The sequence below is a fragment of the Annulohypoxylon maeteangense genome (assembly GCF_022496945.1).
Source record: "Annulohypoxylon maeteangense strain CBS 123835 unplaced genomic scaffold GGS22scaffold_1, whole genome shotgun sequence".
Lineage (NCBI taxonomy): Eukaryota > Fungi > Ascomycota > Sordariomycetes > Xylariales > Hypoxylaceae > Annulohypoxylon > Annulohypoxylon maeteangense.
The window spans coordinates 3,214,594-3,241,488 of NW_025953248.1; the positions used below are offsets into that span (position 1 = coordinate 3,214,594).

General features: G+C 47.2%; 9 protein-coding genes across 9 annotated transcripts; 3 read left to right on the forward strand and 6 right to left on the reverse strand.

Moving 5' to 3' along the window:
* The first annotated feature begins 458 nt into the window (after window positions 1–458).
* On the forward strand, window positions 459–1,795 carry GGS22DRAFT_150886 (oxidoreductase). The gene is made up of 2 exons (XM_047959379.1): window positions 459–641; window positions 696–1,795. Exons 1-2 carry the CDS (start codon window positions 583–585, stop codon window positions 1,729–1,731), a joined length of 1,095 nt encoding a protein of 364 aa, XP_047824265.1. The 5' UTR covers window positions 459–582; the 3' UTR covers window positions 1,732–1,795.
* A 203-nt stretch (window positions 1,796–1,998) lies between these two features.
* GGS22DRAFT_13558 (DUF625-domain-containing protein) lies at window positions 1,999–5,463 on the reverse strand. Its single transcript, XM_047958577.1, has 6 exons — window positions 5,096–5,463; window positions 4,852–4,966; window positions 4,707–4,791; window positions 4,582–4,631; window positions 3,204–4,526; window positions 1,999–3,153 (listed from the first exon to the last, which is right to left on the reverse strand). The coding sequence occupies exons 1-6, from the start codon at window positions 5,213–5,215 to the stop codon at window positions 2,267–2,269; spliced, it is 2,580 nt and encodes an 859-aa protein (XP_047824266.1). The 5' UTR covers window positions 5,216–5,463; the 3' UTR covers window positions 1,999–2,266.
* A 3,048-nt stretch (window positions 5,464–8,511) lies between these two features.
* GGS22DRAFT_13569 (uncharacterized protein) lies at window positions 8,512–10,970 on the forward strand. Its single transcript, XM_047958580.1, has 2 exons — window positions 8,512–9,489; window positions 9,540–10,970. The coding sequence occupies exons 1-2, from the start codon at window positions 8,976–8,978 to the stop codon at window positions 10,466–10,468; spliced, it is 1,443 nt and encodes a 480-aa protein (XP_047824267.1). The 5' UTR covers window positions 8,512–8,975; the 3' UTR covers window positions 10,469–10,970.
* Window positions 10,971–13,819: 2,849 nt separating this feature from the next.
* GGS22DRAFT_150893 (glycosyltransferase family 2 protein) lies at window positions 13,820–15,592 on the forward strand. The gene is made up of 2 exons (XM_047959380.1): window positions 13,820–14,169; window positions 14,230–15,592. The coding sequence occupies exons 1-2, from the start codon at window positions 14,080–14,082 to the stop codon at window positions 15,358–15,360; spliced, it is 1,221 nt and encodes a 406-aa protein (XP_047824268.1). The 5' UTR covers window positions 13,820–14,079; the 3' UTR covers window positions 15,361–15,592.
* Window positions 15,593–15,858: 266 nt separating this feature from the next.
* Window positions 15,859–18,113, reverse strand: GGS22DRAFT_150894 (SE-domain-containing protein). Its single transcript, XM_047959381.1, has one exon. It carries the CDS (start codon window positions 17,650–17,652, stop codon window positions 16,156–16,158), a length of 1,497 nt encoding a protein of 498 aa, XP_047824269.1. The 5' UTR covers window positions 17,653–18,113; the 3' UTR covers window positions 15,859–16,155.
* Window positions 18,114–18,618: 505 nt separating this feature from the next.
* Window positions 18,619–21,990, reverse strand: GGS22DRAFT_150896 (uncharacterized protein). The gene has a single exon (XM_047959382.1). The coding sequence runs from the start codon at window positions 21,754–21,756 to the stop codon at window positions 18,964–18,966; it is 2,793 nt and encodes a 930-aa protein (XP_047824270.1). The 5' UTR covers window positions 21,757–21,990; the 3' UTR covers window positions 18,619–18,963.
* Window positions 21,991–22,168: 178 nt separating this feature from the next.
* Window positions 22,169–23,926, reverse strand: GGS22DRAFT_13609 (mitochondrial carrier). The gene is made up of 3 exons (XM_047958592.1): window positions 23,566–23,926; window positions 23,208–23,505; window positions 22,169–23,151 (listed from the first exon to the last, which is right to left on the reverse strand). The coding sequence occupies exons 1-3, from the start codon at window positions 23,611–23,613 to the stop codon at window positions 22,394–22,396; spliced, it is 1,104 nt and encodes a 367-aa protein (XP_047824271.1). The 5' UTR covers window positions 23,614–23,926; the 3' UTR covers window positions 22,169–22,393.
* Window positions 23,927–24,178: 252 nt separating this feature from the next.
* Window positions 24,179–24,907, reverse strand: GGS22DRAFT_150899 (LexA/Signal peptidase; the record flags this gene model as incomplete). The annotated part of the gene is made up of 2 exons (XM_047959383.1): window positions 24,532–24,907; window positions 24,179–24,460 (listed from the first exon to the last, which is right to left on the reverse strand). The coding sequence occupies exons 1-2, from the start codon at window positions 24,795–24,797 to the stop codon at window positions 24,181–24,183; spliced, it is 546 nt and encodes a 181-aa protein (XP_047824272.1). The 5' UTR covers window positions 24,798–24,907.
* Window positions 24,908–25,062: 155 nt separating this feature from the next.
* Window positions 25,063–26,663, reverse strand: GGS22DRAFT_150900 (translation initiation factor 2, alpha subunit). The gene is made up of 4 exons (XM_047959384.1): window positions 26,315–26,663; window positions 26,092–26,254; window positions 25,827–26,034; window positions 25,063–25,752 (listed from the first exon to the last, which is right to left on the reverse strand). The coding sequence occupies exons 1-4, from the start codon at window positions 26,390–26,392 to the stop codon at window positions 25,269–25,271; spliced, it is 933 nt and encodes a 310-aa protein (XP_047824273.1). The 5' UTR covers window positions 26,393–26,663; the 3' UTR covers window positions 25,063–25,268.
* Window positions 26,664–26,895: the final 232 nt, after the last annotated feature.

Sequence of the window (26,895 nt, forward strand, 5' to 3'; positions counted from 1 at the left end):
GCAGCCTTTGTCTTGAATTCGTAATTAAGGAAATGAATTAGCAATATTTTTTCTTTAGAAAAATAAGCTCACTGAGTTAGACCATCGATTATTACTAGGTACGGAAGAATGGTAGTTGTAAGAAGCAATCTTCGAACAGGGCACTCTTATTCGTAGGAAACTACTAGGTAGAACAGTGTCTTCGATCCCCATACTTTCCCGCAAGTTTCAAATATTTATAGTAGGTGCACCTAAGTTGTGAATATGTACTAGGTACGGTACACATCAATGGATGTACTTGACAAAAAGTACTTCATAGATACTCATCGTAAACTTGTACAATTGTGAACGTTATACCAAGATTAGAAGTACCGAGGTTGTATAATATTGCGGGGAGAAAATTACCCCAGAAACATTGTGTGACGTCCGCTAGCTGACAAATGAAAGCATCATAAGTGGAACTCCGTAAACTCCATCGAGTAGTCCTTCACATCGTAAAGGGGTATAAGTGAGACTTTCAACTATCTAGACAAGACATTTCCAGTTATATTTTTTGATAATATCGTGATCACATGAACTAATCAACCTCAAACATCGTCCAAGATGCCACAAGCCCTAACCATCAAGAAAATCGACGGCAAGCCCGGTCAGGTTTACTATCCGTAAGCTCCCTCCCCCCCATAACCTTCCAACCCACCAAGACTCACATCCCACAGCCTCCAAATAAACCAAATCCCCAAGCCCGTCCCCGGACCCAAGGAACTTCTCATCCGGATCCACGCCGCAGCGCTAAACCACCGCGACCTGTTCATCCGGCAAGCGCTATACCCGGGTATCTCATTCACCTCGCCCCTATTCGCCGACGGCACCGGGAGCGTAGTAGAAGCACCCTCATCACCATCCCTCATCGGAAAACGGGTCCTCATAACCCCCTCGCGAGGCTGGGGCTCAACACCCGACGGGCCGGAAGACATAACGCGGTTCAGCGTGATCGGCGGATCGGTGCTCTACGCCGGCGCAGGCCAGGACTACGTCGTCGTGCCCGAAGACGAAGTCGAGCTCGCGCCGGACCACCTGACGTCCCACGAAGCAGCCGCATTACCACTAGTCGGACTAACGGCGTGGCGGGCGCTGTTGACGAAGGGATTAAACGGGGACGCGGCGTCCGCGGCGGGCAAGAATGTCCTGATAACCGGGATCGGGGGCGGCGTGGCCCTAGCCGCGCTGCAGTTCGGCGTCGCGCTGGGGTGTAATGTCTACGTGACTTCCAGCTCGCCCGCGAAACTCGAGAGTGCGAAGGCGCTGGGCGCCGCTGGCGGAGTATCGTATAAGGAGGCGGGTTGGGAGAAGCAGCTCTTGGCGCAGCTACCCGCTTCGCGGCCCTATCTCGACGCCGTGGTTGACGGCGCGGGCGGGGATATAGTGTCCAAGACCGTGAAGCTGGTGCGTCCGGGTGGCGTGATCTCGGTGTATGGGATGACGATGGGTCCGAAGATGGATTGGACGATGCAGGCCGTGATGAAGAACATCGATCTCCGGGGCAGCACGATGGGGTCGCGGGTCGAGTTCCGGGATATGGTTGCGTTTGTGCGGGAGCACAAGATAAGACCGGTCGTTAGTCGTGTTGTAAAGGGGTTGGATAACATTGAGGCGATCGACAGTTTATTTGATGACATGAAAAATGGGAAACAATTCGGTAAGCTTGTCATCGAGATATCCTCACCTGGTGACGAGGCGGAGGCAAAACTTTAGATGGCATTTGACTAGACAATTATTTCGCAACGAATCAATAAAACTAGACGCATAGCATGAAGAATTAACCCAAATCGAGACCAAAAATGGATCACCGAACTATCTTTGCATTTCTGATTTTGTTTATGTTACCTCGCCTATCAATCTCTGCCCGGATCGCGTATCACCAGACCCCAGGCTATTCGCCAGGGGTAACTCATAACAATACCTAATAGTACACTGACGAGACATTTCCATAGCCTGCGGAACCCAGGTTACACAGTAGGCCACACACTTTGTTAACTAAACTTCCTCGACAGCACCAACCTCGATATGTAGATTGGTTAAACGTACGAAACTGGTCTTGACCCGGGATAACCACTCGCCTCCATTGCCTTCCTTAGCACCTGGGCTTTATCCATGTCAGACACGCGGGCTCGAAAAAAAGGATCCTCTCGCCAAACGCCGGCCCCTTTCCCTATCATTATAGATATACCGAACCCCGATCATGCCAGAGCGTTAAGGAGGTATTGAAATTAGTCGATTCTGGCCCTCTTCACGCCTCGCCATCCGATCGACCGTGGCTCTGTACGTTGCCGCTCTTTATGTTTGGAGAAAGACTAATGGCGATCTTTCTTGGGCCACCTCCGGCATCTCGAGCACTGGACATACTCTTTTTCTTCCTCAGGATACCAGACACAGCGGAGGAATTAGAGCTAGCTGAAGTGCTATTTCGACGTTTGTGCTGTACCATTTTACTGAGATCGTCCTCCTCGTCCTCTTCACGTCGTCGTTTTTCAGACAAACGCTCCAGTGGAGGGGCGACATTCCTCGAACTTTGGCTCGTCTTCCTTGGCCCATCATCTTGTCTATCTTCATCCGCTGAAAGTGCTCCAGCTTCTAAATTTTCGTCTCCCTCTTCATCTGATGCATAGTCAACTAGCGGTTTCGCGTTTGGTGACCCTCCATTCATGGGTGCCCGCCCCCCAGGTCTTCCCTGCACATCGTCTTCCTCGTCCGATGTGTTCCAATATTCCTCCTCGGCCTGGTCCATGACAAGGTGTTCCATTAAAGCCCCCGTCTTTGGGTTGATGATGTTTTGCCGTTTCCTAGGTTCGTCATCCACCTCTATATAATAGTCCATGTTGACGCTAAAACCTCCGGTCTGATCATACCGGATCAACATAGTCCTAAATAGATCCAAGTAGGCAAGCGCTTGTACTTTCTCGCGATAGTTCTCGACGATGTGCTTAACAAGATCCTTGATATTTTCTTTCCTGATGAATTCAAAGAACTCCAAACATGCGGAGCTGAGTAAGTTGTCTCTCGGCATGGTTTTGATGAGAACGTCAAGGATTGGGCCAATGACCTTCTTCTCTGACACGTGTCTGATATAAAACTCATCTTGCAGGCTAATTAACTGACGAAGGAATCGGATAGCAACTGTAGAGAAGTTAGCTTTAAACTAGAACTGGCATCCACGAAAAACATACTAAGTTTCAGAAATTTCTCGGGGCAGCCTAGAAGTTGGCTAATGCGCACGACAATATCGTTATTTAAAACGAAGAATTTGCTGCGGTGTTGATGTTGGCGGATGAAGAAGCAGAGAATCTCAATCAGATACGTGAACATAGACGCTTGCTGGACTGTAAATTCCATGCTGGTTCTATCTTGCAGGTTAATCAAGGGTTGAAATAGCCTGCTTGCCGAAAATTCATAGAAACAGTTCAGGAAATTATCCTGTTGTGGGTCTGCGGTCGGTGGTATCCTGGACACATTCCTGACACCATATTCACCATTCGCTTTTGTATATGTTTCCTGTTGAGGTGGCGGGCCCTGATCAAGAAGCACCTTTAACGCATCAGATATTTGCGATTTAACACCCAGATCAACCTCTACCAAAAGTAGGTCGATTAGTGAGTCCGTCAGAGGCGGCTGTTTGTCTTGAAGTTGCCGGTATATCATGGCTCGAATCATCTGTGGATCATGGTCAATCATGGACACCAATATGTCGGTAGCGCCAACTCGGACAGCCACATCGCCGTGTCGCAAGCCAAAGTTAATGACTTGAAGAAGGCCATTGGCGAGAAAGTTGTTATACAGAGTCTGGCGAGCGGGAGGTTGAAGGTTTTTGGCAATTGCGCAACATTGCTGGATAAAAAGCACCGCCTCCTTCTTACGCTTCGGATCGGTGGGTAGAGGAGACTTGAATATGTTGAATAGCTCGGCCAAGAATGTCGCATTGGACTGCAGATGTTGTACGATATCGACCTGGTTGAAGAAGATGAGCGAGTTCAAGACGGAGAAAGTATTATCGTCTAGAATGCGTGCCAACACGACATCCTTTAGGTATTGGAGTCGATATGTTTGGTGGATCTTCTTTAATATCTGGGAATCTTCGATACGCACGACCTCCTTATATCTCCCTTCGCCCTCGAGCCATTGGCGATGGTTAGCTTTGTGGCTAGGAAAATCCGGATCGTATTCCAAAGCGCCTACGACGCCAATCACGCACTCGTCCGATACCGCATGTTCTATGATACTCGTATCGTTGAGAAGGATGACGATCTTCATAATGTTACAAAGACGATGTAGGTCGTTCAGGCTTTCGAGGTCCTCCGCATCAGAAACTAGTGGAATCAGCTTGCCGATAAAGTTCTCGGTTAGTACGTATTTGGTGAGGGCATCGCGACCATTAGCAGTTCCGCTAAACCCGCGCATTTGCGACTCGATCTCGGCAAGGTTAGCCATCGAAGCGTGTGGGAGGGAGACAGGATTTGGCATTTCCATAGCGAGATCTTCAGATAGGCTGTCTTCTGATACAACTAGATTAGCAACTTTCCACGTCAATGGGGGCTAATGGATATATACCTGGCGCATTCATGGAATGGCATTGCTGCTGAATACTATTGATGAACTTCCTGCAACATAGTTAGCAACTTTTTTTCCCTTACAGACATCTTCGGCGACCAGTCGGGGATTGAGGTGAATCGTACCATATTATGGCGCAGCCCTCAGCTTCCTGAAAACTAAGGGCCATATCCACGCCACTAGTTGGTTCGGTCCAGACGATCAACGTTTCTGGAGAAAATAGTTAATGACCAGGCAGCACAACGGGGTTTTGTTGAATCCTTAACGTACCTTGCTGTTTATGGAAGCCATCTTCTTTACAAATTCTCGTCTCTAATAGTACACGATCAGGGTGGTCCTCGGACTCTACGATTACTCGCGGTTCTCGTTGCTGGCCATCTTCGGACTACGAGCATTGGTCGCGTTAGTGGCTATACCTATGTTGGGAAGAGTATTTATATAAAAATAAATAGAAAAAACTGCGACGGGGGACTATCGTTTGCGCGAGGCGCGTCGCGATAATAGAAGCACTTACAATATTGAAGGCGGCTGTACAGAAGCCGGTTCCACGATCAAACCAGTCATTGTTGCGCAACTCGTAAACCTTCACTCGTTTCTTGTCCGTCGACAGATGAGGCACAGGCTGTGCCGCCATCGTCAACGGTGTATCAGATTCGGTGTCGGCGGCCAGTCGATTGTATTGCAGGAGGTCCGGTGCAAGAGCCAGATGTTGTTGAAGAGATAATTCGGTATCGGCCTGGCTGAGAAGAGTGAGCGCAGCCACTTTTTCCCGATATTGGCGCGCTAATTGACGGGCGCGCACGCGACAAAAGGATAGGTTGAGGGGTGGAAGACGAGGATGATGACTATCAAATAAAAAAAGGCACGAGCGGGCCGAGAGAAAGACAAGGTGTAGCGTGTGGTTGATTACGGACAGACAGAGATGGGGCTCTGTGGCTCGTGGTGTGTGGATGATGGGATTGCGGGATTGCGGTTTGGGATGAGTGAGGCGACGTGAGATGTAAATGTCGAGAAGTCGGGCTAGGCAAGGCAGCCAGGGCAGGATTGTCCTTCCGTGCGACAGGGTCTAGATTGGATTTTGTCTGGAGACTGCCTTAACTAATTCTGACTGGTCTGATTGATATGGCAGTATGGTTGTATGGCTAGGGGGGTTCAAAGAGTACGGTTCACATTGGGGGTCGTGCTCAGATCGGGTTGTGACGTATTTTAAGCGAAGCGCGAAAAGACGTAAGATAGGTACCAACGGATTGAAGATGGCGGTGGCGACACCTGGTATGGATAGAAAAATAATCCTATAATCGTCGACTTCAATTAGATAATGCATGCATTTCTCATGAGAAACATGAACTCCTCCAAAGTTACGACGACGACGAATATTTGCCTACCAAAGGAGAGGTTGGCTAGGATTAAATTGGTAAGTTTTCGACTTGTCGGGATTTTTTGGACACCCTCGGATTGCTAAGATGGGCGGACTTATGGTCCGTGCTTTCGATTGATGGGGCAGCTACAAAGATGGGTCCCTACCAATCTAGCATATACTTAAAAGGTACTTGAGGAGATCCGCACAGACACATAACATCTATGTTAAATACTAGGTTCACATGTAGTGACATGTACTCGGTATCTGCTTGGAAACATTGAAGGTCTTGGCAGAGGGGGATTTGGTCATACCTCCTATTTATATCATCTACGTACCTAGGTGAATTTTGTGATATTTCATTAGAAATATTTATATCTAACGACTTTGTAACATAGTCATACTACATACGTTACCTTAGTAGGAACAATCTGTGAAATATTAAACAAAACGTATCCATATGTGTCGTTGTTCATATACGATCCTCTTCAAAACCTGAGCAAATATTTATAGCCGCTTGATCAGCACCTGATGCGAACTAACTTATCACCCTTGCTTATTAGTGCCGGCAGTAGCTACTTGAACGATGTACAGATCATGGATTTCTACCACGATGTGCCAAGCGCAACCCACGTGTTACAAGAAACAGCATGCTTTAGGGGATATCTACCTATTTACAAAGGAAATCGTAACCAGATAGAATTGTTTTTTATGCTCGAATAAAAAAACAAAACGAGATAATCATCCGAACATGGTGAGCGAACTTTCAATCACGATAAAAGTTAACTAAGACGTTTCATAAACTCCACTCATGTGTTCAACATCTCTACTATTTCAGGCCTGGTAGTAAGCTACCACTTGCCTCAATTCCTCAGAAATCTGCCATCGCTCCAAGTCAAATTCACGTTCTATCTATCTATTGTATTTACCTAGCACGCTAAGTTATTAATATAACCTCCTACACTTCCTTGATATGAATTGGTTCGACGGATCGCGTGGGAGAAATAGTCTCGGGTATCAAGAATTTACTAGAACTTACAACCAGCTACTCATGTCGTCGTGACTCTCCTAAACACATATTCCAATTTGATAGACGCGTCAATTTCTGGTAAAATATACAGAGAACCTGCTCAATCTCTGCCAAGTCCAACATCCAAAGCAATTGGAATACTATCTCATCCAACTTTGCCAATGACTTCATTTAAGCCTTGTCTGATGGCCTAGGTCGTTAAGTCTTACGGAGAAAAGCAGGCTGTAATGATTATGAGAAACTTGATTTCTCATAACCACCGCGCTGCTCTAATAAGACTGCAAAAATGGCAAAGGTGGGAGATGATGGTATTAATAAGTAATCGGAATTTCGAAATTCCTTGTCATATCACCAAAAGAATATCTTTTTCTAGAAACTTAATTGCCATTAAATGTGGTTCCTGACGTATGGTTTGACCTCGAAGTAGCACTTAGGTAAGCAAATATTGTTGATTATGAGCTTATTGTGTGGGGTTCTTCCGATTTAAACCTTTTCATCCCATTTTACTTCCCTATCAAGGAGCAAATAAAAATAATAATAGTCAATATTTAAGTATTTACCCTTATCTTAGCTAAACTGAATCGCAGAATAATTTACAGTATATCGTCATGCTCTCACTTAATCTCGGAAAGACGACGATCTCAGCATCAATGCTTTTGTTTCGTGAGATTCGATGTGGCATTAACGTACTGATATCTAAAACAGCCAGAACAGCGGTCGGGGTCTAGTCATCATCAATATTCGATAGCGAACAACAACATGCCCGAATATGGGTCGCTAATGTGCCAACGTAGCAGCTGTATCGTGCGAACCCAAGGGTCTGGATTCCCACCTAGCAGCTATCTTTCTTAGACTTTCAGATCCGAGAAGCTACGCAGTACATGAGCTGAATTGAAGCTAGGCGCATGGTGCCACTGTTTGGTCGAACTAAGGCTCTGCTTAAGGATCTGGCCGGAATACGAGACTTTGGGATTGCCTATGCATCTATCTCTGCATATGCAAACCAATTCTGTTCGTGGGATACATGGGTCAATTATTCATTTCTCATTCGCCTCCCCCGTGCTGCTATTGTCTTTTGAATTCGCTTATGAGTTTAGTTACTTACATGCCTAGGTAATGCCTAGGTACCTACCCATAATAGTGTGTACGGGTCCTAGGCATTGCGTCGTATAACTGGAGGTGCGGTGCTTACGCTGAACCTATCGCCCGGGCGTGGGATGAAATAGCGATACGACCCTGCATCGTACACGATAAGCAGAACAGACCTTGCCTCGTTGGGGTAACAACGAGTGTCCTGTGTGCCCCTTACTCGGAGAGTCAGCCATCCATCTAATAAGTATTTGGCCAAAAAAGAATCACGCCAGATCCAACCATTTACGCCAATCTTAAAATTCCAGCCCCGATCGAGTATCCTAACGAGTGCCACCAGAGTTTATATCAGGGTACATTAGCTCCAGTCTATGTATCCTCGAGCCTGTTCACATAAGATAGCCGTGCCCTACTCGAAGTTTCGAGGTCTAGTCTTAGGTTTTAGTTTTCGAAATAACTCCAGTACTGGCCGTGCTTTCTTGTTAAGCGCCTCGTACCCGCCACTCAGTTAGCTACCTGTTCATGCTCTTTTTCTCTAGGCACTCACATACTGGGATTTTGATGTAACGCGACCATCATTAGTCTTACTCCCTCTTGTCCCTATTCCACGAGTAGGGCGAATACCAAGCCTCGTTTCATGTTTTTAGGATTTTCAAGTTTTCGTTACGAATCCGCCCTTCCCTTAGTTTTTATATTGCCTTTTACCTAGTCACAAGCTTATAAGCTTACCTATACATCTTGGAGTACCGTCGGCGCCTTTCCCTTCGAGGTTCAATCGACGGTGTAATCACCGACGGATCCTGTATTCGACTTGAGATCGACTTGCGACTTTGGGCATTACATACGCACTCCAAGCCTTCGTTCCAGAGCCCGGAGTTTGCTTCGGCTCTGTAACCTCCCACTGAGCCGAAATTCGCCATGTCGGTCTTCTCGTTAATAAAGCGAGGCCGCGCCCAAGCCAAAGAGCACAACGCAAAGCAGGCTGAGAGAGCCAAGGAAGAGGCCGTTAAATTACCTTACAGGCATGTAGTTTCGCATGCTGCCAGTGATGCCTTATCAGGAGCTCCTTCAAGCTGGAAACATGCCGACAGACCTAGAATCATGGAGCAGAATAAACGAAGGACTGCCATAATGGCTAAAGATCCCAACACGACGGGACTACCACGTGTAGGAAGCTCGCTATCATATGTTTCATACGCGTCCGTCTATGGTACTCCTGTCGTACCTCTTCCTAGGAACTACAGCTACAATAACGTGCCTACGTCCTGGCGTGATCAATTAGCAAATTTCCACGAAGGTCCTGACTACTTCACACAGCCTGTAAACGGAGGAAGTACCAAAGGGAAGGGACTCGATCACGTACGGACCCCCGGATCGATCGGACCAGCCCCGAGACGATCCCCAAGGCATTCCAGTACCGTATCAAGCAAAGGTAACAACCATATGCTCGAGATCTATACACCCCAGCTGACTCTTATATAGATGTCTCCCAAGATAGTAGCACGGGAAATCTTAGTGGCTCTGAAGATGATCTAGAGATGAAGACCAGGATCGTTATTAATCGACGGCCCCAGAGTATCGCTTATCATTCTAGCGCTTCCCAGCAGAGCACTTCCTCCAGCGAGAAATCCTACCGTACACCTCTCACTAGTGCAGGGACGGGTAATGAGCCGGCAGCAAAGGTCGATAGATACTATCCACCCCGGTCTCATAGCACATATTTTTCAGCACCTCGTCCTTTAAGCAGACGGGTTCCCGTCGCAGAGGTGCCTGTCCCGCCTGCCTCTGTCACCGAACGTTCTAACTCGACGGCTTCTTCATCGACGGTTTCTGGTCATTTTTCCACCGCTTCATCGACCGCTTCCATCGGCCTCGCCATTGCATCTCCCTTTTCTCCTAGCGATATTGAACCCCTATCGACGCCACCCACCACAAAAGATCGCATATCCCCTGAACGAAAGTCCAAAAAAACCACTACTATAGACGAATCTCATACCCAGTCAGCACGACGAAGTTCAACGGGACAAATACAATCCTCCACAGATGTCTCCATAACCAAGACCAGCAAACAAACTATTACTCCCGAGACGCCACCAACTCAGAGAAGGAGACGTAGACTATCTAAATCGAAGCCTCCAAATAGCGACGCCATCAGGATGTCTGCCGAAACCGTACGTCCTGCCAGGCCTAGTCTAAGTGCTATTACTCCCACGGCGAGTAATTTCGATAAGGTCGACAATACTATTCAACAAAAGGTCGAAGAGATTACAGTTGTGACAACTTCCGGATCCGTGCGGAAGTCTCACGGTAAATTGAGCAAGAGCCCGGAGATAAAAGAGACTAAACCGAGTCGGAAAGGATGGTTTTCGCTCCGACCTAACAGCAAAACACCTACGATCACTGCACACTAATAATAAACAAGGACCACTAATAGTACACGAAGTCATGGATGACAATAAGATCCATCCATCCTTCAATATTTACGAATAATATTAAAATCCGACACTATAAACCGCGATATCATCTATGAGCATCTTTATCATGAACCTTTTTTTATAAAGAGCAGCATGAGATGCTTTATAATCATGTATATCACGACAGCCTATATTTCCATATGTTTTGTCATATTATACCTAGCCGCCGCCCAAAATCATGCGGGTGCAAGAAAAGGAATCTCAGTTCTTGAGCTAACGGGTTAATACGGATAGATATTAGATAGCTACCTAGCTACCAGGTTCGCAAATTGGGGAACGACCATTATGACTTGGATAACATCTTCACTTGTTGAATAGCTTAGATTGCCTATCTTATGTACATGCCATGACATACGTGGCTCCATATCTCTCCTTGTCTATATCTTTTCATATTTAACATAAATCTGACCATCCATACCTACCATGTTAATCTCGCATATTACGACCATTGTTTTTGTGATTCCCGATGAGACATTTTATCAGCTAAAACATTTTAACTGGGAGATGGACGCCAGGATTTGATCATAGTTCCTTGTGAAATCGAGAGGATGTTTATCCTGAAACCGTGACACTGAAATCAGGGGAGGATCGGGTCGTCCCGAATGTACACACACCTATCATGGAAACCGTGCGCGCTAAGATCTCTAAGAGGATTGAGGTCGGCTGCTATAGGTCGGACCTGATTTTCGAACTAAGGGCCATATGAGATCTAGAATCTCACTCGTTCTACGTAATCTTAGCTCAGCTTGTGGTTCGAGCTATATTGCGTTGTAAGCTCCGAAACTGATCTATCGAATTTTCCCTCCCTCAAAACAAACATATTCTATCCAAGACGCCGAGAAGCAACCGACGATATGTACAGTCAGCGGACAAAAGCACTCAACCCGGCGCAAGTCCGTGTTCGAAAAATCCACATACATAAGAGTCTTATCTCCAGACTACATACATAACCCATATTTCCTGCTTCTAAGCTTCAATAGCCCCGAATTTCCAAAATATCTTTCTAGCCATTGACGACAGAGGGAATGCCACGAAGCATAATGTCGGACATCCTATTGACCGGTATGCCAAGTACCGCCAAGCGATTCTGCGAGCTACTGTTTACCTGAAGCAAGCAGACTTCGGCGCATCAGCCCTGAATGCAACACCACGAAGTATCATGCGCAGCACCTTTTAAAGCCTCGCTTAATATACTCCCATTCCAGAACAATTCCGGCCAACACGGCCGCAGCTGAAAGCACGTATCTATCTCTTCCATTAAATACCTCTGTCCGGCGTCTTATCTGTGCAACCTGACCTATAGTTCCCTATATCCGGGACCGATATTTAACTTGCTTATTTAGCGCTGTTCGCACGCATATCGATCCCTGAGGCGATCTCGCTTCGCTTCGAGGAGACCCGAAGCGCTAACGAACGCGATTGGAGAGCCACGATAAAGCCGTGGGGGTCTACAGGGGATTCGTTAGGGAACTTAACTGCAATGATAGACCTAGCTGGCTGCAAATACCAGCCGCATCTTCGCTACTGTAGGCACCTATATTCGCTATTAAAGCCTGCAGTCGATAGTTTTAGGGGCTGACGCCAACGCTACTACTTGGGGGCTTTTTTTCTTCTCGGCCGATATGTGGCGTTGCTGAATGACCAACGCCAACGCACCGAAACATACTAGGACTTAGGTACTTCAGGATAATTATCTTCAAAGAAATCTATCTCTACTAGGTAGATTGCATTCTTCACTACTAGGTAGGTGTCCTTGCCTTATCAACCGTTCCACGTGGCAACAGAACTGGCAGATGGAAAATAAACAAATTTACCTAGGTAGTCTTCGTCTGCTCTGACTTGTAAGTGCCAATCGCGAATACGAGTCCGGCGGCCACACGGCTGTTCCTGTAGTTGTTGAAAACGAAGGGTGGTTACTCAGAAGCAGTCAGAAGACTAATAAGAAATAACTACATCTGACCTATTACATTTCATTTCGAAGGCCTTCCTAATTCAGCATACACACGTTTGAAACCGGGTTGAACATCCTGGGTTGAAGAGGTTGGTATCGTGCGCCACTAATCTCAATGGCGTATATATAAAAGTAGGTGTTCAAGTCTTTGAGATTCTATCAATCACGTCATAAGACTCATACTACCACGATTGCAACACACATAAATAACTTCCAAGATATTGTATACAACGTCAAAGTCTTGTCCAATGAAGAGTATTTCTCAATGCCGAAATAAACCTATCACGGGGCACGATCTGTCCAAGATCGGTGATAGCCAGTCATTTGATCAACGTATCTTCACTACGACGGTGGTAGCACGCCTCGTCAGTGACCACATCACCTGAAACTCAACAACATATTAAACGATATATTTTGGGGTTGTAGTGGTGTCCGATTTTGCATGTACATGTTGTGAAGCCACACGGTGGTAACCAGAGACGGGGCTTGATCGATGATATATGATAGGACGCCTCCATCAATAATGGCAAATATTGCATGGGAAAAGAAACAACAAGATGGAGTCGTCCGATAGGTTGGGGAAATCCTTGGCTGCTGGCAAATGAGATATACTTAGCCATCGGCTTTCTTGATATATACCTAAGTGTTGCAAGTCATTTTGGATACCTACCTACCTAGGTACCTTCGTTGAAATATTAGTAAACTGAAACCTGGGCAGTAGATCACCGGTGATAAGCCATCGAGTTGTAGAGAGATGTTCCTAGTGTACTAATGAGATAGTATATGGAAACAGATGAGCATTCAACCCTTCTTCACATGCTACATACCTAGTCATAGCAGCGTAGGTAAATCGGGGTGTGGTTAAGTAAATGAATATATGAAACCCCGCAACACCGTCTCTGACAAATTCAACTAAATGTCCCAAATAAATAAAGATAAAGAATCAAAGATATCCTAGATAGAACGTTTACATAAGCACCTGAATGGTTGATCGGATTAAGTTTATCTCCAGTAGTAAGTCATGTAGCCAGCCAACTAGAGGTACATAATGTAAGCAATAACACTCTGCTCGTATAGAGGAAATCGCAACTTCATTTGCCAATGCCACGAAACATTCTTGGAAGGCATAAGGCATAAAGAACTGAGGCTGAGAGCTAGGATTACGTAGCTACGACAGAGCCTCTGTGTAATTGCGGGGAGATTACGTCGATCCCTAGGGGTCTACCGGTCGCTAACCTCAACAGGGATAGGTGATTGACCCCTAACATCAGTGCTGAAGTACCCGGCAACCGTGATTGGTTAGCCCTAGAGACGTGGCTTCTTCATCCGCGTCGTCAGCTGCTACTGTGTTAAGCTTAAGCTCCCGACGCAGTACCTGTTACCAATTCTGCGTTGCAAGGAACAAACTTAAACATTTCAACGTTCAATTCATTTCAGTCGTGACAGATGCAACAATTTACCAATTGTCTACGTAACTACGTCCCTCCTTAGTGAGGAACCGTGGTGAGACAAGACGAGTATTGTTTGACAACATACTCCCAATGTAAACGTTCTTTGCCAGCAGTTAAACATCTCGTCGCATTTTGCGATCGCAATCATGGATTTACTTATCTCGACCCTGAGCGAGACACCTCTTCATACCCTACTCGCGGCCTTTGTAGCATTGGTTATTTTCGCCTTCTATAGTGTATGCATCCCATAATCAATATAAGCTTCTTACACACAACCCAAGCTAACTCAATTGCAGCTCTACGCCATCCTCCATCTCATCGCACCCAAACCCCGACCCGCACTCCCATCCGAAAAGAGCTACATAACCACAACCCCGAACGGCACCGCAACGCGACAGCTACCATGCTGGCACGACCGCTGGCTCGCCGACCGTCAAGCCAGCGAGATCCGCGCCCAAAACGACGACCCGACACAGCTCGACATCGCAGACACGGGATCCATCGACCCCGCCGAAGTACGCATGAGCGTAGTCTTCCCCGCCTACAACGAAGAAGACCGCATCCTACCCACGCTCAAGGAAGCCGTCGAGTACCTCGACAAAACCTTCGGCCGCGACCCGCACCCACATCTACGCCATGCCCAGCCCTCGCGCGCGCGCTCCCCAAGACGACATATACAGAATACGCCGCAAGACGACCTTTCCGGCTACGAGATCCTGGTCGTTAACGACGGCAGCAAAGACCGCACCGCGCAGGTCGCGCTAGAATTCGCGCGTGAGCACGGGCTCCACGATATCTTGAGAGTAATAACACTAGAGCGCAACCGTGGGAAAGGCGGGGGCGTAACGCACGGTCTACGACATGTGCGCGGGGAGTACGCGCTCTTCGCAGACGCGGACGGGGCGTCGAAGTTCGGGGACCTAGGTAAGCTTTTGGAAGGGTGCGAGGAGGTCGTCGACGGCGCGAACCGGGGCGTGGCAATCGGATCGCGAGGCCACCTCGTCGGCAGCGAAGCCGTAGTCAAGCGATCCGCGTTGCGGAACTTCCTCATGCGTTCCTTCCACCTGGTCCTCATGATCCTCACTCCGCCCGCAACCTCGCGCATCCGCGACACCCAGTGCGGGTTCAAGCTCTTCTCGCGCGCGGCACTACCACACATCGTCCCGTACATGCACGCCGAGGGCTGGATCTTCGACATCGAGATGCTGATGCTGGCGGAGTCGGCGCCAGCGGTCCCGGTGCTCGGCCATGACGGTGCTGTTATTGGTAGCAGCCCTGGTATTAAGGTCGCCGAGGTGCCCATCGATTGGCACGAGGTCGGCGGGAGCAAGCTTAATGTCATCCAGGACAGTGTCAAGATGGCTATTGGCCTTGCAGTGCTGAGGGCTAGTTGGATGATGGGGGTTTATCGACGACGGTTGACGTAGGGGGATGGGTTGGGGGATGGATGGGTTTATATGGGCTAGATGACTGGCTGAACTGCCTTTTTTATGATGGAAGGCGGCATGGGTTATGCGCGGCGTAGGCTTTTACATACACTATACAGATGGAATGAATGATATAAATTCCGTTAAGTTTTCTGGTCTGTTAAGGATCTGTATTGCCAGTGTCGTGATCTGATTCTGAGTCCTTCGTAACTTAAGATGAAATTGGAAGTCCTAGCAATTGACATGAGATTAGGTACTATTGGAGATTATGAATATGGCACTCGTAAGTTGGGGATGAACGAAATAGAAGATATGGGTAGTTGATTACAATATCCCATCACAACGTTATGGATATCTCTGCTAAAGGGCTCAGCTTCACAACGCCGCCCATCCCTCGACATAATATCGAGACAACAATACATCATATAAGAGGGCACGATTATCAAATCAACAATAAAGGCCAACCTCAGTACTTCTGAATCATTAAAATTAAGTATTCGGCTATATACATCAACCCGTAAATCTATCTTCTAATCATTCTTCGTCCCACGCCACGCCGGACATGTCTACCTATTTTCCCAAGGCTATCTGATCTGACAATCGAGCAGAGAAGACATGCGTGTATGTATGTATGTGTTTAGCATCGGAACTCATCCCCACTCCCCATACCCCGTCCCTTTTCACCAGGGTCGAGAAATACGCGCTCGTAGATGAAGTATGGCACATGTATCGTAGGCTTCAGGGCAATTAATTCCTCCCCCCTCCCAACTCCAACCTCACCTCACCCCAGACAAGCTAGATAAGCAACTCGCGGTACATAACCGGCAAGAACACCACACTAGCCGTCCACAGGATCCAAAACGCATTCCAGAACAAGACCGGGACCTTCCAGAGCCCCGTCGTCCTCCAATCCAGCCAAATCGCCACAAAAGCCACCGAAAAGAAGTGATACGCGAGGACCAGGGGATCGGGGATAAGCCCACCGATCATGCCCATGGGATCGCGGGTGACGCCCTTTTTAAAGTAATGGAAACACCCGCGTTGGAGTTTGGCAAGCTCCTCGTTGCGCGCGGAGAAGAGGCTGTATAGCGCCATGGCGAGCACGTTGATGATGGCCGTGAGGCGCTTGCGCTGCCAGTGGAAGTCGTTCATGGCGCGGCGGACCGCGAGCGTGTCTGCGAGGTCGGGGATGTTCTGCGGGGCGAGCAGGTCCCGGAGGAGCACGACGTCGTTCAGCGCGACTGTCATGCCGCCACCGGTAAGCGGGTGTCGCATGTTGAACGCGTCGCCGAGGACTACGGCGCCTGGGACTGATTGTCGGGTCGGCGGGAGCCAGCTGTTCGGCATGCTCTGCGGGATCTTGGTGTCTTTCTCGAGCGCGGCTTTGAATGATGGGCGCACGCTCTCGGGGAGTGCTGGTAGGACTACGTTTTTCATGTAGCCCCTTACGCCGCCGTTAGCTGGGGATGCTTCAGGGAGCTTCTCGGGGACGTCGACTAGGACTCTGGTCTCGCGGGAGCCGATCTGGTATAGGAGGACGGGACTCGAAGCGCCGATGATGACGTGGCCGAAGCCGGGGGAGGGCAATTGGCAGTCGATAAGCTCGAGGGCGTAGAATTTGGAGCGGACGACGGGGACGGTTTCGGGGATGAACTGCTTACGGAAGCGGGAGGCGTAGCCGTCGGCGACGACGGTCAGCTGGCCGAAGAAGCAGTCCTTCTCCTTCTCGCCGGTCGTCGCGTTCGTCGTCCGCGTCTCGACGCCGAGGATCTCGGGGTTGTGGTCGCCCTTGATCGTGCTCACGACTTCGGTCTCGAACACGCTGATGTTGGGGTGCTCAAGGCACGACTTCCTCAGCTGCGTGATGAATCGGCCGTGGTGGAAGCTCTTGCCTTGGGGTCGGGGCCCGTCTTCCTTGTCTTTACCAGTCTTTTTCGCCTTTCCGCCGTCCATCCCGAGCAGTCCTTGTATTTGGGGGTAGGGCATGCGGACGTTCTCTCCGTAGAAGAAGACATTGAATCCGTTGCATGTTACGGCGTCGATGTCCTCGATGCAGTGTCCTAGCCCCAGTTTTCTTAACGAATTCACACCGCCTGGCTGCATGAGCTCGCCGACGATGCGGTTAGGTTCCTTCATCCATCGTTCGAGTAGAATTACGCTCCTTCCCTGCCCGGCCAGGGCATACGCTATGGCGCATCCGAAGACGCCGGCACCGACAACTACGACATCGGCCTCGTGATATTTAGACCTCCGCTCGGCAAGCGAGTCTAAGACGATGAGAGTTTCGCTCATAGGAATTGCTTGGAAGTGGTCGGGTGCGGGCTTCGCGGATGTAGTTGGATCGGATTAAGGTAAATGTGACGGTAACGGTGAATAGGTAATTATATCGTATTAGCTAAGTCTAGGAACCCGCTCGTGATAATGGTAATCGTGATTATGACTTTAGGATTCGACGGGGCGATCTACGGGACGGAAGAGGGAATTGAAGAGTAAAAATTAAGCTAATGAGTTGGCAAATGTGAATATTTATTAGAGCTTCGACTGTAATTAGGGGCCCTCCTCACGTAAAGGCGTAAGGCGAATAAGGTCTGGGTTGGGAAAATGAAGCTAGAAAAAAAGCGATCTCTCAGATCATGATGGTTCGACTCATCGTTCCATATGTAGTGATATTCATTTTCTGCCCCTTATCAGGCTTGTCAGGGTTCGACACGACCAATTCCTAACCTTCTATTAGACTAAACGTTATTTTTTCATGTTCCTTGCAGGCACATGTTATGCCAAGCCCGACGCCAAATTGCTGGATACCGCCGGGCGGTATTACATAAGTAAATCTCCATTTATCCCCACATTCCTTCATCCAATCAAGAGACGTTTATTGAACCCTAAACATGTTAAACACGTTACACGCAAAAGACATGTGAACGCCCCTGAAATGCGATCGAGTTCATACAGAACAACGTGACGAATATTTATATGGTATGTAATATGTATGTATGTATTTTTCACCATACACCTATGTTGGTATGTACTTATGTATTCACATCAGTTATATACAAGATGAATATCTATATGTAGGTAACTACCTAGGTACCCTAGTCAGCGCTCCCACCAAATCAGTCCGAAATTTGACCTGATTTAGTCAGACTAAGTCAATACCAGTCCAGATTGCCTTTTTTTTTCGACTGATCAGTTTAAATCGTTATTTTTTTCGACTGTTAGTAGCGTTAGTTTGGTGTTTTGTTATAGTCCCACTTATATACGCGTTCTAATTAGCTAAAATAAAACAGAAGAAGTACCTAAGTACCTTTTCAAAATAAATATTTTAATAAGTATAAAGAGCTTAGTGCGTACCCACTTTTATTAGTTATCTGATCAATCCGACTAACTGATCTGATCAGATCAGTTCACTACTTGCTGACTAATCAATCAGGTCAGTTGAATGGCTTCGACTGACCTGACTGATCTGATGAAAGCGCTGACCCTAGTATGTATGTAGGTATGTTCAAGAACTCAGTAAAAGCAGTTAGGAGCGCCTGATAATCCAGGAGAGCTCGCCTCTGCATGTATCCTTATTTCCACACGCCCGACAGTCGCGATTTGCGATTAGTGTATAGGATCATTTGACGTATTCGGCTTCAAGCCTTCTTGCATACTTGAAACTGCGTCTTGCATGATCCGTAGAGTCTCTTGGGCAATCTTTGCACCTGCTGCCCTGGTTTCTGCCCGCTGCTTCGTCGCCCCGCCGATGGTACCCTCTAGGATATCCAGTATAGCATTTCCTGAAGCGTCTTTATATTTGACAGCGAGTCTTCTGGTAGATCTTAGATATGATAGCACGGATTTGTCTGTAGCATATTCGCTTTCGAGAATATCACGGCAGAGCTTCTTCATCCCTTGCACATCTCGCAGCCTCAGGTAGACAATCAGCATGGCTCTGATGCATTGTCTCGAGAAAGCGAAATTCTTGAATCCATGTTGATTCATCGCGAAAGTGCACAATGAAAGCCCCTTCTCGAATTGGCCTACATCTATAACCATAATCGCCATTTTTATTATAACCCCTGGTTGGATGATAATGTTCGCTGCTTCGAATTGACCGATTAAATTCCGCATGTGAATCTGGAGGTCGTGCGCGTTGGCTTGGAGTTGTTCAAGACGAAGCTTGATGAACATTGCCACTGCCGAGGTAATGTCAGTACCTTTACTGTACGCAGTCCGGATGAGGGCCATCGCACAGTCAAACCCATGCTTGGGGCTTTTTGAGGAAGCTACTACAGCTAAGCGAAGACAGTGCTCGCATGAGGGCATCCCAGAACTCAGGGCTTGCTTATAAATCCTCATTGCCGTTGCTGGTCTTTCTAATTGGAGTTCCCGATTCATAGCTTCGAAAACGTCTCGCGGATCTATCGCCTTCCCTCTGTATGCCAGTTCGTTCATCATTGCAGTCCTTAAATGCAATCCCCGGCTCCGACTTATTCGCCTGCCACCTTTGCTGGCGGTGTTACTCGCTTGGCTCAAAATTCTCCGTGTGACGTCATCAGTGAGAGATGGACCAAGCTGTCGAAGTTTCGAATAAAGTTCCAAAAGTTCGGGATAAGAAAGCTTGAAAACGGACCAACAATTATAAAGAATCGAGTTGCAGATACCCGAGTCCAAAGCAAACCCAACTTTGCAGCAGTATGCGAGCCATGATATGAAGCCTGTCATATCGCGACATTCTCCGAATTTGTTTGCAACGAGCGTGACAGCATAACGATGCAGGCGCACACCTAAATCGGTGGTATAACTCGATACGAAATCTCGAACCTCGGCGGCGGGATGGGTCTGCGCAAAAACTTTGAGTACCATGATAAAAGCCATGCTATACTCCTTGTCCCGCTTCGCCTTGAGAGCTTGCATCTCAGTAAAGGTCTCAAACACAGCATCCCAATTCCCGGCATTAGCTGCCGCTAGGGCTATGAGACCTCTTAGACGAATATCGTAAAACATCCGAGGGAATTTGTGAATAAGCACCTCGGAGTAGGACCTTGCTATCTCATCCTGTTTGGCTCTGACGGAGATCTCGACCATTGCACAATATACACCTTGAGGGTGGGATATTTTATCCATCACACCCCAGGACACAATGTCATCGAAAAATTCTTTGGTTGCTGTAAAGTCTTCGTCACGCCTCCAGAAGGCATGTAGTGATTTCATAACCCAACGAGTATGCAAACGCACTGTAGGTGGAGGTTCCATCCGTCCAAGGGCTTCAATTACCTGCCTAGCTTTCAAGGCTTTTAAGTTCTCCACGGAGGATATGACGCAATCAACTGTCTGGTCGTAGCACTCCTTCGTCGGACTCATCTTGGAGTAATTGAGCAGGAAATATCTAATGACACTCCTATAGTCTTTGTATTGGTAAAACTCCCGGATGACCCATCCTGTGAAGTCGGTCGAAGAAACGGCAGATCCAAAGATTCTCCAATATATGTCATGGAGGACGGTCGGCTGATTCATCGAGATAGTATAAGTAAATAATTCCCGTCCGATGCAATCCATTTCCGGGGTGTGCAAGCGGGGCTGGTCTTTGAACCTGGCCAGAAATATATGTGTAGCTGCGGCGATAGTTTCCGGAGGACAACGTCCATCCCCATGTTTTTCATGTAGATAAAAATTTAGGATAGGCAAAGGATCGTGGGCATAAAATTGGTCTTCGTCGAGCGGTCCAGCATCAATGGTGGTAGTGAGGACTTTGGCTGCGTCGTCTAATCTAGATTTTGCCTGGCACGCCCGCGAAAGCTCAGCAGAAATGGTAAGCCAGTCCTCGTCAAAGTCTCGAAAGGAATAGTATAATCGAGACACATCGAAGAATTTCGTAAGGGCTCGGTCTAACCCATCCTCTTCCTTGTTTTTCAGGAGCACTTTGACAGCGTCGGCAAATTCATTTCTTATGCGAACTTTCTTGGCTGGAGCGAGGTCCATTCGCGAAGATTCATGAATAAATTTGGATGGTATACTGAGTTTTATATTCGATTTTCGTTCGAAAGTATTTCGCATTTCTGAAGATGTATCGGACACTATGCTCGAAGTTGGCGATTGCGTGGAATTCTCTTGGGGCTCCTCTTCGAGTGAAGTAAAGTCCATGTATCTTCTAGGTCTATCGCTTTGTGGGGGTCGGTGTGAATCATCTCCTTCTAAGAAAGAGGGTTCTTCGTGTGGTGTTGCGACGGCGGATACTCCATGGTAGCGCTTTGCTGCTTTTATTTTTTCTCCATTCGAAACGGCGGTTCTCAATATGCTAATCCGCCGTCTTCGATCTTCTACTATCACGCCAATGGCGCATGAAGTACCAAAAGCAATACCTCGGAGGGCATGGATCGCAGCCTTCGACGGCACAGGTACGGGGGGCGGCATGGCTTTAGGATGTGCTTCGCCATATCGAAGAAGAATTGGACATTATCTTATTCCATAGTCGGATTGAAACGAAGAATTATGAGAAGACAGTACCGACACTGTCTGTCTAAATGTGCGATCAAAATGAGGTCAAGAATATACCTAGTAGGTACCTGGTAGTTGAAGAGCTTTCATCCAATATTTAATGTCTGATGTCTGATGTCTGAATCGTACCATCAATTTGATCGTTCAAATCTAATTGGATCTATGGATTATTGTAGCTTGTAGCGGGCAGCGCGGATTAGCTTACCTAACATTATCAAGAACTTTAAAACCCCCACTTAGCGCGATATCGCTCTCTACAATAACTTCATCGTCGCTACCAATTTCTTTATTCCATACCCCTGGAGGTATTATAAATACAATCAAAATCGTAAAAAATCCTCTATGTGTAATACCGTAGTTCAGATACCCCATATTTTATATCTATTAAACAGCCGGAGATTTCTATTCATCGTAATATCTATTCTTTTGTCGCCCTCCTTGAACCCACCTATCATCCTTAAACGCCGTGCAGATGTGTTGAGTTGTTACAATTCTTCATAACCCCCCTTTCCCCTTTCACGGACTCCAGCTTGAAAAGACCCTTTCAAGTGATCTAACCTGAGATATCAGATCTCTCTATCGGAAGCCATACTTCTAATTTTCGCAAGATGGTCTGGTATAAGAACAACATGCAACCGCTTTGTACACTAGTCCAGACGAATCGTGGCCCAACTCCCCTAAACCATCCTCCAAAACCTTCTGTCTTGTAGATTAATCTGAGACCCCTAAATATCGAGTCCTCGTCTAATGGAATGGCGCCCGGCCGCGGCGTATGTGTTGAAGGCGAAGAGGTTGATATAGGACGTTGCTGCTGTTTCCGTGGAGGCAAAGATTGGGTTTCTTTCGCTGTTGTATCTTTAGGTCCCGACATAGTCTCTTTAGCCGAGCGATCTTTCGGTTTCCCTACAACTGGAACTGGGTCGATCTGTGTCTGCAATCGAGTCTTTACTACGTCAAGGGGACAAGTGAGAACACCAGCAAGTCCTCCGCCGGCAGCTCCCGTGAGAAGTTCTAATCGAACTCCGAGATCTCGGCTATTCTTATACTGTCGGGCCCAGCTCTGAAATTGCTCATAGAACATGAATTGCAAAGCGGAAAATGGTAAGTCTCGATATAGAGTTGCCTTATATCCGGAGAATAGCTCTGCAAACCCCTCCGTTCTAATTATAGTCCTCGCGGCATCAAATGTTCCACGGTAGTTATATCCGGATTTGAAATGAGGGTTGTTATATCGTCCCTGAAGTTGAAGGCGGGTCTTCAAAACCTCAGAAGGGACATAGACTATCGATGCAGCGAAGTCACCGATAAAGCCTAGGTACAATTTAGTAAAAAATACAGGTTCCACTAAGGGTAATTCCAGTGCGTACCAGCTATTAAATAGGAGACATGGGACTGAATGCCGTAGTCTAACATATGCCGCTTGCTCCATTCATATGTCCCGAAGAAAAGAACGGTGCCGGGAAACGAGCCCATCATGGCTGGGAGCCAACCCCCATATAACCCACGTCGAATCCCTTCCTGTCGCCATATTGTATAGTATGATGATCCTAATGAGGTATATTTAGGCGGAAAGTGAGGATCGCCTTGCTGTCGAGTTTTGACGGTATCGAGCGAGTGCATCAGCATATCACCAGTAGTCCCACCAAGCCCTCCAGCGATCATGGACTGAGAACAGGAGTTAGTCTTAAGAAAACGTATTTCTATGCGACAGTAGGTAGCACCTACGTGGATATAAGGTGGGCGTCCCTCCAATTCCCCATCGTTGGGGGTCATCTTATGACCATGCGCCTTAGTCGCAAACTTGATATCTGACAACAAAGATTTGTTCTCCTAAGGTCCATCGTTATAACCAAAACCTGCAGAAGAATCGGGTTGTTCAGCCGGACTGATGACTGAAGCAGACGGCCGTAATATAATCGCCAAAAGACATTCCACAGTTTCTCAAATTCCTTTTAAATGGTATATTGTACGAGGCGACCGCGCCCGAGAGCGATCACCTAGCGAATGTTGAAATTCTAAACGAGGGAAGGCGTTGGGAAATTTTCGACGTATTATTTTAATCTTTAGAAAACTAGTGATATCGGTGATATCGGGATCGGTTTACGCGCGGTTTACAACGGTCCCGCGAAATCCGCATATCCGATTCTTATCTCTTATCGGTGATAGATAAGCATTTATCAAGGTAGTTCTCTTCATGGATATATGCATCTGTGTCGAAGCAGCACTCTCGTCATGGTGGATTTACGCCGTCATGCCCATGTAGCTACAGTAGGACCGTATGTATAAAATGGAGAGGGATTGGGAGAACCAACAATAGCGATAAGACAATTGTTATATTGCTCAATTCCTAATGTCCCTAGGGAATTCCCACCACCGTACTTTACCGGCTCTATGCCACGGCCACACGACGTGCGTGACCTTACCAATTATCAGATTTGTCGAAATTGGTCCATAGCTATTACTATCCCTACTCAAGCGCTCGCCTCCGTCTCCCTCAACCCATACATGTCCCATAGGCACTCGGACAGTACTAGACGGGTAAGGACTTCGTGTGTTTATGATATCGCCCTCAAGCCCAACAATTCTTTTAACGGCAATGAGCTCCGGATCAGTAGGATTCCTGGGAGCGAGCTATGGTTAGCAAATAGGAAAAATCACAGGCATGTTTTAGAGAAACTATGAGTTACACACCAGAAAGTAACGATCATGCCTCGCTCTAACCCGTATTGCGCATTGAGTTTGTAGTTGATCACTATGTCTTTCCGCGTTGTCTGGTCTTTTTCCGCGTTTAAAAACGGATACATCGAGGGACCGTTAATCCATGCGAATTCGCCAATGTAGTGGTGGAACATGGAGATCATTGGAATCCATGTTGCGAATGCGAATAAATGATATCCGATTCTACCATAACGTCCCCGTTCACGTTTGATCTTTGACCATACCGGCCGAAATGCCATCGGGCGCAAGTTAATTGGAGGTTTGATCTGGAATAAGATCTAAACTCTTAAACAAGACGTTGAAGTGTATTGAAGCTAAGAACTTTGATAATCGAATACTTGAAACCCCACCAGTGAAATTTAGCTGGAAGTGGATACCTTCTTAGCTACACATCATGATATCAACTTCGGATAATAATATATATGTTTTTAAACAACAAGATACTTCAGGTACATACCTACCATACCCTGGCAGTGAAATATCCATTAAGGATTCATCTAATTACCACATGTCAAGCTTCAGACCGTACAAGTAGAATTTTCGCCAATTTTATTTCATTCCGAAATCACGATGCTCTATTCGCATGCTAGGTACTTTTATGTCCCGTAAAAGTCAAGACCTCCAGGTAGGTACCCCTGACCTAGCCCTATATCCCATGCGGTGGAACTGTAGAACTAATTGAAATGCCCCTATCTGTACCCAACGACAACTTACACGGTCTCGGGAATGTTGTCATCGCTCTCGCTGACGCTCTCGTCTCCACTAACTTCCGCGTTCTCACGTTCTCGTTTCTCCATCAATGCCTGCAATTCTGCGTCATCCGAATCTGTGACTGCCTTCGGTTCCATCTTGACGACCAGTTGACCACCCGCGCTCGTAATACTGCTGCGAATATCCACAATGGCCTCCTCCAGTCGCTGAATACCGATGCTCTTGTCCAGGCACGTGCTAGTTAAAACGTAGAGAGGTGGAGATACGAGTCGTACTTTCACTTGGATTTCCGCTGTATTTTGAGCCTCAGCTGTCCTCAGAGCCGCCTTAACGGCGTCGATTCCGTCATATTCAAAGCAGGTGACTTCGATATCGGCACGAACTTTCGTGGGTTGGGGTGTCAGGCGCTTTCCGATGTAGGACTTCAGCTCCTCCGCTACCGCTTCGCTTGGGAATGTGATATCGCTCCACACGTCGGGGTTCCTACGTATATATGTAAGCCACGAGAAAGCCACAGCACGCGATGATTGAATTACAGCAAAAGAACTACTACTTACGTTATAGAGAGCTTGAATGCGTCGATGGAGTGACCGTACTTCTTGTTTAGGGGCCAGCCTATGCTCTCGTATAGAGTCTCGATAGGAACAAGAGTCTTTTCGGCCACATGGCGCATAATAGAGTGGACCATCTTGCTCTTGTTGTATCGTTCTTCGCACTTAACGATGTCCTCGGGAGAAACACGACGCTTCGAGAGATCGATATATCCTAATTGCAATTAGCATTGCGGCCATGCGCCATTATATCCTCGCTTGCTGCACATACCCTTCTCCTTATCGACTCGGAGTACGACCACCACCTCGTTACGACCGACGCGAATCAACTTTTGGATACTTCGGATACGACGTCTGGAGAGTTCGGAAAGCAAGATCATGCCGTCGATGTTATCGTATTCGAGCAGTTTGACATATGCACCCATATCGGCAATCTAAACGATAGATTGTGTTAGGCAAACTTGAAATATTATGTACGGCGCTAGCCCACGAACCTGCTTGACATTCACCATGACGAAGCTATCGATCTCCGGATACTTCTCCTCGTAAAAGCGACAGTTTGTTAAAGACATCTTGGGCGAGAATAATAATGGGCGACCTTGATATGATTGATTAGAGAAAGTCGATTGTTGGCCCAAGATCGCGCGCTTAGGCGGGTTTGAAATTTCTCTGTAGGTCGTAAATCCAGTAGTCGTTCTTGTCTGATTGATGAATCTGGAAAATCAGTTCGTCTAGTGGTGTTGCGAATATCGTGCGCGTCGCCGTAGTAAACCAGGCTGCTTGATAAATTATTTTCTTGCTGTGCAAGGCGGGAGTCACAAATTTGCCAATGATCGAAATCTTTATGACCTGAGCGTGGGGTGTGGTACCCAAAGTTCTCCTAGGTTTGGCGGGGTTACAAGGTACTATGAGATTTCAAAGCCACATTATTAGCCACGATCTACCTAGAAAAGACGAAAGTTAACTAGAAGAACCAGTAGGTACCTAAGTATATGTGGCTAGAATATACGGAAGAATTCATCCGCCGTAATCAATAGACCAATAATTAAAAAGATCCACTTGGCCGGGGGGGTAC